The 12,610-nt window shown below is 42.9% G+C and overlaps 1 protein-coding gene across 1 annotated transcript in view; it reads left to right on the top strand.

The window, feature by feature from the left end:
* The window catches only part of acox3 (acyl-CoA oxidase 3, pristanoyl), a 112,396-nt gene that overhangs the window by 22,191 nt on the left and 77,595 nt on the right, over window positions 1-12,610 (top strand). Inside the window, exons 11-14 of the mRNA XM_080741346.1 lie at window positions 1,177-1,299; window positions 1,751-1,871; window positions 4,042-4,164; window positions 6,404-6,517. Coding sequence (XP_080597472.1) covers window positions 1,177-1,299; window positions 1,751-1,871; window positions 4,042-4,164; window positions 6,404-6,517 — 481 coding nt within the window. The remainder of the gene's footprint in view (window positions 1-1,176; window positions 1,300-1,750; window positions 1,872-4,041; window positions 4,165-6,403; window positions 6,518-12,610) is intronic.

Genomic DNA, 12,610 nt, shown 5'->3' with positions numbered 1-12,610 from the left:
TGGAGCTATCATGGCAAGAGAAGAAGAGGAAAGGGCCAAATACTGTAGAAGGTTTATGGACGCGGTGAGAGATGACATGACAGGAGACAGGGAGGAAGATGGAAACTGATGATGATGCGCTGAACGATCCCGACGGGAATTAGCCGAAAGAAAAAGAAGACGAATCGTTGCTATAGAATATTTGCTCAGTAACGGGTAGGGATGGGACAATAAGCGATATTATCGTTTATCGTGATAAAAAAACACTCACGATAATCGTATCGTGGAGATTTCATTTATCGTGATATCGTCCTCTGTCGTGCACTGGGATCAATTCACCTTTTATTTGCCGAGCTGCATATACCATAACATTTAAACCCTTTATAAGGTAAAAGGTACTTATAATATACGCACTTAAGTTTTCTTTCACTCTCTATCAATTGTCCAAAAATAGCTGATCTACAAGCTCACAACGGATTTTGAATATCGAGATAATATCGTGATAATATCGTAAATCGCGATTTCTTTTGTCACGATAATGGTGATATGACATTTTCATATCGCCCCATCCCTAAACAGGGCTCTCCCTGTCTCTCTCTCCAGCTCTTTAGTAGTTCAGCTTAGGATAACAATGTTAGACTTGTGGAAACATGTGGTCTGCATTAAATCTGCATGCATTTCAGCCAATGGAATGTACTGTATAGACCAGGGGTCTTCAACGTTTTCAGGCCAAGGACCCCTTAGTTGAGAGAGAGAGATGAAGCAGGGACCCCCACTACATTGCGTTGCAGATTAAAAATGTACATTACATGGATTATTTCTTATACAGTTTAGACTTGAGGGCGCTAGCATCTGTGTAGGTTGGATTAATGTGTATTTTCATATATTTAAATTTAACCACTTGAACTGTCAATACCTACTAGTCTGCTTTTCCTTTCCCTCTACACCAAACCTCTGTGCCAAAAAACAGCCGATCTACAAGCTCACAACGCCTCGCAGCACAAGCCGTTGTGAGCTTATAGATCAGCTATTCTTTGGCTAATGTTCCACTAAGAATAGGAACCCCCTGCAGTAACTCTGAGGACCCCCTAGGGGACTATATTAACCTCTCCTCTCCTCTCCTCTCCTCTCCTCTCCTCTCCTCTCCTCTCCTCTCCTCTCCTCTCCTCTCCCTCCCCTCCCCTCCCCTCCAAGCAGCAGTGGCGTCTCCTGCCCTACCTAGCAGCGTGCTACGCTCTGGACCACTTCTCCAAGTCGGTGTTCATGAACTTCGTGGAGCTCCAGATCGGGATGATGATGAAGGATCGCAGCGAAAGACAGGTCTGTGTGTGTGTGTGTGTTATACCATTGGTTCTCAAACTGGGGTCCGGGGACCCCCAGGAGTCCTTGGGGGGGTACCAAGGGGTTCCCAGCAAAAGCAACATCACAATCATTTTAACCACTTTATCCATTTATACGTTGGCTTTTCAAAAATAGCGGATCTACAAGCTTGTACGTCTGCAAATTTTAACCATACTTTTCTTTTAATCTTTTGAATAATTTAGATCTTTCTTTTTAGCACAAATGTTATCTTCTGGCAGTCCCTGGCAGAAAACATTTTCTAATGAGTGTCCGCGGCCAAATACATATCAATTTTGTGGTCGTTGACATGGAAAAGCTTGAGAACTACTGTGTTTCATAGTCAGATGTGTGTTACTGTATTAACTTTGCTCTCGTGTGCATGTGTGCGTTGTGTGTTTGTTTGTGTGTGTGTGCATGCGTGCATGTGCAGGCGGAGCTGGGCAGGGAGATCCATGCCATGGCGTGCTCCATGAAGCCTCTGGGCTCCTGGACGGGTCAGAGGGGGATCCAGGAGTGTAGAGAGGCCTGTGGAGGACACGGATACCTGGCCAGTGAGTCACACACACACACACACACACACACACACACACACACACACACACACACACACACACACACACACACACACACACACACACACACACACACACACACACACACACACACACACGGATACCTGGCCAGTGAGTGACTGACACTCACATGCACTGGTGTGAAGCAGGCAGGGTTCCCACGGTCATGAAATTCCTGGAAATATTTTGAAATTAGAAAAATATTTTTCCAGTACTGGAAAAGTTTTGGAATTGATCAAGGGTCCTGGAAGGTCCTGGAAAAAATATCTATGCATTGTCTTTGGTTATTGATTTTGTTAATACCTCTGAAATGACAAATTAAACATTGGCCAAATTGTCAAATATTAGAGGCAGAAATTGTGAAAATGGCAGATCTACATGCTCACAACGCCTCGCGTTGCGAGGCGTTGTGAGCATGTAGATCGGCTATTTTCACAATAAAACCGTGTTATACAAAATTCCTCAACTCTCTTCAAATATGATTATTTCGGGGGTCACGGACTGAAAAGGTTGAGAACCACTGGCATACACTGCCTGTTTTTGGGCATTGCGCATAGGAGTAAGCGACTCATTATTGAGCTGAATTATTGTTATATAGTCCTGGAAATCGGGTTAAATATTCTGGAAAAGTTTTAGAAAAGTTTTGGAAATGAATTGGTAAAGATGTGTGGGAACCCAGATGAATCCATTTCAACAGGGGACCCCCCCACCACCCTTCACAAGCACTTGGACTTGCAGGAGTTGGCATTACATTTACTTTGACTCGATCTGTTCCATTGTGAGAATAGCAGATCTAAATGCTCACAACGCCTCGCGTGAACATGTAGATCTGCTATTTTCACAATTTCTGCCTCTAATATTTGACAATTTGACCAAATGTTTGACCAGAGGAGGTACTAAAAAGGTCTTTAAAGTCCTTACAATTTCACTTTAGAAATGTGCAAATACCCTGTATACACTTTATACTGTATGTACTGTTGTAGGGCTAAGAACACAGCCACGACAGGGAGGTATGGAGGATTCAGGAGTCCAGAGTTGGACTTTCCAAGAGTTCAGTTAATCACTTTGAACCTGGGGCCATGCCATTGTATTGTCCAAAGTTGTCTCAACATTTCACACAACAAAGTATACTTACAGCCATGGCTTAAGTGTACAGTAGTTGATTTATTAACATAGGATTTAGTGAGATTAGATTAGTGACACAGGAAAGCAGGGTGGAAGAGGAGGATGTTGTAATGTGGCAGTGCATCATCTTCACAGGCGCAGCCAGAAAACCACTCCTCTCTTCAACTGCAGTTGACATTCAGACCACATCAGTCATTAGTTGGCGAGAGAATAACTTAATTATCACTCACTTCCTCCTTCCACAATATCAGCTGGATTTGACGTACTTATGTATGTTAATCTTGTTGCTGTGTCTGTATGGTGCTTGTGTATAACTATATGTTGCATTGTGTGTTTACAGTGAACTGGTATGATGCCTACAGTACATCTAACGGTAACCGGAAAACTCGCCCTAAAACAAACTCGACCCAAACTCGTTTCCCAACGGGTCTGTGGCCTTAAGCTAGATGCAGAATAAACTAAAATCAAACATTTGCTTCTGGGGTCCCTGAAACAAAAATATTTTGTGATGGGGGTCCATGGCCAAATACATATCATTCTGGGGGTCCTTGACATGACAAAGTTTGAGAAACACTGATGGCAACATACGTTTTTTTCAGAAAATTGTTATGATTTAGAAGACATTTTGTAGAATGTGCCTATCAGTGGTTAAGGACCCCCAAAATGTGTTTTTGGCCGTGGACACCCATCTCAAAATATGTTGTTCCACGGATGGACCCCTATCGCAAACTTTTTTGTTCCAGGGACCCCCAGAAGCAAAGATTTGATTTTAGTTTATTCTGCATCTAGCTTAAGGCTACAGACCCGTTGGGAAACGAGTTTGGGTCGAGTTTGTTTTAGGGCGTGTTTTCTGGTATTCCATCTAACTATGTGTTGTACTATCGTTTCAGTGAACAGGCTGGGTGTACAGTATGATGCCTACAGTACATCTAACTATGTGTTGTACTATCATTTCAGTGAACAGGCTGGGTGTACAGTATGATGCCTACAGTACATCTAACTATGTGTTGTACTATCATTTCAGTGAACAGGCTGGGTGAGCTACGGGACAACAACGATCCCAACGCCACGTACGAAGGAGACAACAACGTCTTGCTGCAGCAGACCAGCAACTACCTGCTGGGATGGGTCCAGGCTAAACAACATGGTACGCACACACGCACACAGAGACACACTACCTGCTGGGATGGGTCCAGGCTAAACAACATGGTACGCACACACGCACACACACACACAGACACACTACCTGCTGGGATGGGTCCAGGCTAAACAACATGGTATGCACGCATGGTCACACGCACGCATGGTCACACACACACACACACGCACGCACGCACGCACGCACGCACACAGAGACACACTACCTGCTGGGGATGGTCAGCACGCACACACACACACACACCTTTGCACTTTTTTTTGCCTTTCGCGAACGTCGAATGGTGTGCACACGTGTGGTGCAAGATCTGTGCACGATCGTGCACGATGGACACACGCTCACGTTAAAAGGTAAGAAAACCATCACAATTTGACCTGAAAAAGCTGTTTTTAAATGATTTATTTACAGAGTTATATGCTCTGCTAACTACGGAGGCACGATGTTGACATTTCGGCCCATATCCGACATAAACAAATTACATTCTTTTGTTTAATTTTTTCCTCAACCTGTTTGTCTATAATATAATCTCCTGTGAAAGGGTAGATCTTCAGTTGCTGGCATCGTCGTACAACTAAGCATGAATCGGGCCTAACCTGATGTTGAGTTGTTTATCTTTGACCAGAGATTTATGAGTTCAGAGCCAGACTCCCAAAGCATCATGGGAAGGAAATGTGTGGGCGGGGGACTGGTAAGTAGAAGAAGAAGAAGGGAACAAATCTATCAACAAATCTGACATGTCTGTAAGGTGATGCTGTTCTAGGGAGTCCCCAGTTAAAGGATTGATAGTCGGGAACCAATCAACCAAATGGACCCTTACTGGTCTGTAACTCTGAGTGTGTTGAAATGGAACCACATGCGCACAAGAGTTTGACCTATTGTCCTTTAAAGAGCTTACAAAAGGAAAAGAAACAGAACATAAAACAATTGCAAAGGAACTGAATGTTCCTAAAAATACAGTTTTGAGCATAGTTCAGTTAAAGGACAACTTTAGTTTTTTACAACACAGGTTCATATTTTAGATTGTAATTAAAGAATATAAAAGATGAGTGATACAATCATTTCATTTACTTCTTTCTATTGTTTTAGAGATTCTTATTTCAGTGGTTGGGGGCATGCGTACAAGTAGCTAAATATGTCATTTTACACAGAATATGCCCATTCCCAAGATACAACGCAACCTTTCATGGTTGGATGTGACTTATGGGGGCTAGAAGTGCTAAAGTAAATAGCAATAAAGGAACTGCTGGCTTATTGTGTCTAAAAAGCCACTTGTAGGCATGCCCCCATGCGTACACATGTCCCATTTTTTAGCATGGTAAACGCGATAAAACAATAGAACGAAGCAAATGAAAACATTTTAACATTCACTTTTTCTTTTCTCTAATTACAATCTAAAATGTGAACCCTTGTTGTAAAAAAAACAATGTTGTTATGACGCAATACTTTAAATATAAAAAATAGCAGATATACAATACTTTAAATATAAAAAAAATAGAAGATATATACGTGCCGCGCTGCGAGCTTGTAGATCTGCTATTTTTGAAAAATCGTGAAAATTTGATTCTATAAGTGTCTTTTGAATCCTTCTAAGATTTTTGGAAAAAACCTATGTTTCTATGTCAGCAATCTGGCCAGCCATCGTCAAAGAAAAGGTCCTTTTCACTTAACTGGAGCTCAGTTAGTCTGTTCTTGAGAGACTACTATGTCAGTGGTTCTCAAACCTTTTCATGTGAAGGACCCACAGGGGGCCACGGACCCCCATTTCAAAATATCTAGTTCCAGGGACCACCCAGAAGCAACATTTTGAGTTACAAACGTTCGCTTTGAAAATACATATATTCAAAGATTTGCACACATTTTCACGACTTTTTCAAAAATAGCAGATCTACAAGCTCGCAGCGCGGCACTCGGTGCCGCGCTGTGAGCTTGTATATCTGCTATTTTTCACTGGTTAAAGCATTCAATAATTCTAGGCCTGAATGGGTTACGCTAATGAATCTAATTTTCAGAGGGGTTTGAATAATTTCGAGCACAACTGTAAGTAACTGAGTGATCTCAATCAGTTACTGTATTCCGTTACAGTAACGCTGTTATCAACACTGGTCAAGAACAGTATATATACCAGCTGGAAACAATCGAAACGACAGACATAAATTAATGTCACCCACTGTGTTCCACCTGTAAGGCTGTGTGGTGTGACAGTAAAGAGCGGTGTGGATCTGGTTTGCAGGCGGCACACGGATCCAGTCTCCCCTGCAGTCTGTGGACTTCCTGGAAAACATGGAGGCCATCCTGGAGAGCAGCTTCACTGCCACCGGAATGGAGGAATGTATGGACTCAGCAGGTAGGGGAGACGCACACACACACACACCCACACACACACACACACACACACACACACACACACACACACACACACACACACACACACACACACACACACAGAGGAAGATGCAAAGATGTCTTTCCACCTTTCTCTCTCTCTCTGTGACACACGCTCACACACATCACTGGCAGGTTCCATTTCACAGCCTCCGTCTGGATGCTCCATTAACGGCGTTCCCCTGCCTGGGGTGGGCGGGCAGGCGGTGTGAGCTGACAGCTCCGTGGAAAGTGCATGGTCATGTTTTCTTTCTGTCTGCCTCTCTCGCTTGTATCTATTCTGCATCTGGCTTAAGGCAAGACCCAAATTCAGAGTGAAATTTTTTTACTCAAATCTTTGCTTCTGGGGGTCCCCGGAAAACAAAATATTTTGATATTCATATCATTTTGGGGGTCCTTGACCTGACAATGTTTGAGAACCACTGATATAGTTCCGATTCTACAAAAGTCAAAATCCTAACCGTTTTCTGGACAAAAATGATCAGTGGTTCGGATGAAGATGACGTAATTTTTCCCGTGAAATCCGGTCCCCAGCCAGGATCATAGAAAACATATTTACAGAAGTCATTAGGGGCTGAAATTCACGGAGTTGGTATTCTAAAACGTTAGCGATGTAATAGTTAGGTCAATTTTAAGATTTGTTTTATTGGAAAAGTTACAGATTATAGCTTTAAGTAGCAGTTGTGGGAAAAGTACTCACATTTTGTACTTATCTGTAAAAGCTGCAGTGTAAACAAAGTCCGGAATTCAAAATGTACTTGCGTGAACGTACAAAAGTATTGGTATCAAAATGTACTTATAGCACCAAAAGTAGAAAGTACTCATGTTGGCTTGGATTTGCCATAGACATAGAAACGTAGACGCCTCATTCGGCTCTGGCTTGGGGCATGCAGTATGCATCGCGGGACGGAGGGATTCTGCATCACTTCCGCGTGCATCATATAAACGGAAGTTGGTAGACCAATCAGAGGCAGGTGGGGGCGGGTCTTTTTGCACGCAGCCTCTAAGAACAGCTGAGCCGCGCAACATCAGGAACTGGACGGAATCATGGCCAATAATTAATTGAACTAGAAAGGCTTCGCGCCCTGTGGGCGCTCAGGCAGGACTGCTCTATATTTGATCAACATAAGGGGTTTAGGGGCGCTCAGGCAGGACTGCTCTATATTTGATCAACATAAGGGTTTAGGTTTTAATTCAGATTAAAATGTTTTCAATACCTTATTGTCAATATCTATCATGAACAAAAAGGCACACTTGGTCGGACACCAATAACTCAGGAAACAGGAACAATTGTGTAAGGTGTCCAGTGTAGTCTGGGCTGACAGTCAATACTTTTGTACTTTTACTGACGTAGCCTATATGTTGAATTGAGGACTTTTGAGTGGTGTGGGGGTGGGGGGGGCTGTAGGCAAATTTGCGAGGTTGTTGTATCTAGACTGATTGATTGATTGAAGAGTTTAGCACTGTTTGCAATAGAAGACGCAGTTACAATACACAACATTGGCACACACACACAGTCCCATTTCGCGAGCCACCCGTGGGTCGAGACCCACACAGTACTTGGGAAACAATGCTTAAAACGTCATACTCACGCAGCTTTATAGACGCTGTCTGTATCTGTGCTCTCTCTATCTCCGAGGCATGAACGCACACTCACTCATTCACTCACTCACACACGCGACGCAAGCGAAAAGCGGTTGTCCGTGGTGTAACCTACTTATTATAACTCTATGGGTGTAACATGTTGAAAATTTAAAAATATCCGTGCCGTGTGGCAAGCGACGTCGCAAATGCATCATCCCAATGAGCAAACCTCCTTTGTTACAGAGGTTGAGTAGGTATCGGCGTTAGTATCGCTGTACTGTCTGGGTATATAGGTGAAGTGAATGAATAGGCTATCAGCCTCTCACCAAATCTGTCATGTGTGCGCACTATAGCCCATGCAGGGACTCATGGGTTACGCGAGGCTACAGCAATAGTGGACACTGTCTATTGACAAACTATTGGTCCCGTTTGAGCTACTCTGTTCTGTTGTGCTGGTCTCACTCTGCTCATTGATACTTTTACTTCAGTCTAAAATGTCCACCACTGATTTCACACGTTACGTGTTCACTTTCAACATCTATACTATAATTTTGCGAATGTCTGAGTGAGTGAGTGAGTGAGTGAGTGAGTGAGTGAGTGTCTGTCTGTCTGTCTGTCTGTCTGTCTGTCTGAAACAGCGTTTCTCCTCATTGGCTCGAGCAATTGATCTGAAATCGCATCACCATTAGCATATGAACACACCTAACATAACTGTGAAGCCCGTTTGTCACTTTCACAAATCATATACTGTATATTAGCATTTTTATGGTGTATCTACTATCTATTCTGCATCTAGCTTGAGGCACATCTATTCTGCATCTAGCATGAGGCAACATGTTTAACCAGCTCTCTCTGTGTGTGTGTGTGCAGGCAGGCGGGTGGGCGGGTGGGCGGGCGGGCTGGGGGGGGGGGGGGGAGGGGGGGGTTGCCATTAAACGAAACGGGTATTTCTTACATTGATGCTCCTACATATTATCATGCAAGCACCAGTTAAAGTTACTTTCCATCCCTCATATACTGTATGCACAGTGCACATCCCATAACCCACACACTGCACATCCTTTTGGAGCTCATATCTTTGAACGGGTAAGGGCTAGTCAAGGCAAATGAAATGGCAGCTTTTAATCTATGCATAAGGATAACACTTGTCGAGTTACGTTCTAGACTCGCATAGAAACACGACACATATTCGGTAACACTTCCCAACTTCAGGTCTCAAGTAAAAGTACAAAAGTATCGCTACCAACGTACCATGCTTGTTATTAACGGACTACACAAACACACGTGTGTCTCGTCAAACATCGCTGTTTTTAGGCGATTCACACATCCAGCATAGAGGTTAATGTTGTACTTGGATCCATTCCACGCGCAATGTAAGTAGTGGGAGAGGGGTAGCCTATATTCCAGCTCACTGTCTCCCTCCCTCCCTCTCCCTCTCCCTCTCCCTCTCTCTCGGAGGAAGGGGGGGGGGGGCAGTCTCGCTGCGTTGCTGCTTGAGGCTTGAAGCAAACTGTAACCTGATACTTTCGTGACGAAAATTGCGTAGGAGAACTTCCGGGAAAGATATGCTCAGTAAATTTACACATTACTTTTGTACAAAGTGAAATACCATAGCTTCAGGAGAAGCAGCTAGGAACATTCGGGTAAAATGCGCGATTTTTGTGCAAAAGGTGGAGTCTTTAGAAGCAGTGTAAATGTGATTCTATCGCGGAATTGCCTAAAAATAATCGAAAAATAATCGCTCTGAATTAGTAGTAGGGATTGATTTGAGTCCCGGAAAAGACGTGCTGTGATTGGCCAGGAGTCACTTTGACTGGCAGCGTTCCCTCGGTTTTTCTGGACGTCCGTCGTCCGTCCTCCAGTTGTTGCACGCATTGTTGTTTTTGACACCAAATTTTGATTTAGTTTTAATCATAATTTAGTCACCTGAAAAGTTTTAGTTTTAGTCTAATTTTAGTCGACTAAATATCATAAGATTTTAGGCGACTAAATCTACAGTTGATTTAGTCAACTGAAATGTATTTTTGGTAGGCCTTGATGGCATCGCAATGACTGATTTTACACTACACTGACTGATTTTCACAACGCGTCGCGCTGCGACGCATTGTGAGCTTGTAGATCGGCTATTTTCAGCACGCAACACCTGAGAGCAACCAAACATAAAATGACTCTCTTCTCCACTAGTCCCTCCCTAAAGTTTTAGTCTAGTCTATTCGCTCCAATGAACTGAACTGGTGGATGAGGCTTCTGGCTTTTTATGGTTCTGGCGGCATGGATTTGCCCCCCTAGGAAGGAAGGAAGGACCCCGCGGGGCAGGGCAGAGGGAGGCTGCCCTCGGAAGTGCCTGTTTGACTTGGCAAGCACGCCTGTGTGGCGACAGACCAAACACCCCGAACCACACTGTTGTTGTCTCCGTCTGGCTGGAAACCTTGTATGTGCAAAACTGTTGCTTCTCAGTATTCTAAGTCAAAAGCATCAGATCTACAAGCTCGAAAAGCGTCCCTTCGCACCACGTTTCTAGCTTGTAGATCTGCTACTTTCGATGCTTTTTGTGTGACGCTTTAGTATGATCAAGTAGGCCGTTAACCCAAGACATGGGAACGCATCTTTGTTACGTTATATTTTCACCACTTTAACCATTATTTTATTCTTTAACTGTTGAAAAAATAGCAGATACAAAAGCTCACTGTGAGCTTGTAGATGTGCTATTTTTTTTTTTATCTGGAAAATGTAAATCTGCAAATCTTTAAATATATATATATATATATATATATATATACAGTATATATAATCTATATTTTAAAGCTAACTTTTGTAAATCTTTGTTCTGGGGGGATCCCTGGAACAAAATATTTTGAGATGGGGTTGGTCGGTAGACAAATACGTTCCTTGGCATTAAAACGTTTGAGCACTACTCATCATAGAAACATATGTTTTTTCAGAAAACAGTTATGATTTAGAAGACATTTTAAGGTATTTGTCAGGCCTAAACATATTTGGAATATGGACATGATGAGAGGTTTATCTGCCCAACGGCGATGATGTGGTTTGGTTTATCCTGTTGTTCAGGCGCTGCCAAGAGGAGCTTTGTGTGTCGGAAGCAGAGATTTGGCAGCTATTATACTGTAGGTTCCACTAACAGGGGAGTCAGTGATACATGTAACTGTACTGTACTGTACTGCAGGTTATGATTAATTACAGCTTAAAGGTACATTAAGTCAGTTGTTCCCAAACATTTTCATGCCAAGGATCACCCAAATAAATGTGTTTGGCCGCGCACCCCCATCTGAAAATATGTAAGTAAGTAAGTAAGTAAGTACATTTTATTTATATAGCACTTCTCACAGAGAAAGACTCACAAAGTGCTTGACATACAATAAAAATACAACGATGAAAGTAACTGTACAATAAAACTAAAAAACAACAGACATATTACATACAGGACAAAATCAAAAACCAAATTCAGCAAAAGCATTTCTGAACAGAAGGGTTTTTAGTTGGTTCTTAAAAATACCTACAGACCTTGCAGATCTCAGGTCCTGCGGAAGGGCATTCCAGAGACTGGGAGCTACAGCCTGGAAGGCTCTGTCACCTTTAGTGACATAGGTTGTCTGAGGGACGGTCAGTAGGCCTTGGTTAGCTGACCTCAGGGTCCTAGTAGGCTCGTACCATTCAAGCAGGTCAGTTAAATCTGCTGGTGCTTGGCCATGCAGAGCTCTATAGGTTATTACCAGGACTTTGAAACGGATCCTGAAAACAAATATATTGTGCCAGGGGCCTCCAGAATAGGGGTGTTTAGATTTGTGATTAAATTATTGTGATGATGTAATTGTACTGGGGACCCGGCTGGTACCCCCTCAAGGACCCCCACTTTTGAGAAGTGATATTTTTTTCCCCCGAAATACCTCTATATTCTGATAGCAGTCGTTGCTAGAGTGTTTAGACAGTAACAGAGGTCTTCCTGTCTCTCCAGCTCTTTAGTAAACAGAAAATGCCTTTTCAGGTCAGGAAAGCTAATCTCACGCCTTATGCAACCCTACATAGCAGGCTTCTGCTTGACTGTGTCACCTTGCTTTGCCTTATGCAAAATAATGGGTTACAAAAATGCGATAAACATTTAGTTCTCTTTCTCCCATTGGAATGAATAGACTCCTGAAACTGCTTATGGTCTCCTAATTAGGGTTCCCACGTGACACAGATACAGGAACTTAATCACAGTTGCTGTGACTGTTGCGCTTGTGGTCTCTGGTCCTTCACATGGAGCAGGGTCATATTCTAGTAGTCGGGGGATATCTTAAAAAGTCCTGGAATAAATTCCTTACCAAAAAATGTCTTCACCAATGTGTTTGTAAAGGTGTCTAGTAACACATCTCACAAAGACTGAAATTCAGTTTCCCTAGCCTAGGAGAATCAGTTACAACTGATGAAAGTTGGGGTCCCATTAAATGAATACAGGAAAAAACACACCAAA

The sequence above is a fragment of the Nannobrachium achirus genome (genome assembly GCF_963921795.1).
Source record: "Nannobrachium achirus genome assembly, chromosome: 14".
Classification (NCBI taxonomy): Eukaryota; Metazoa; Chordata; class Actinopteri; order Myctophiformes; family Myctophidae; genus Nannobrachium; species Nannobrachium achirus.
The sequence above is the reverse complement of the archived record's forward strand: the minus strand, read 5'-3'. Positions and strand labels throughout refer to the sequence as shown.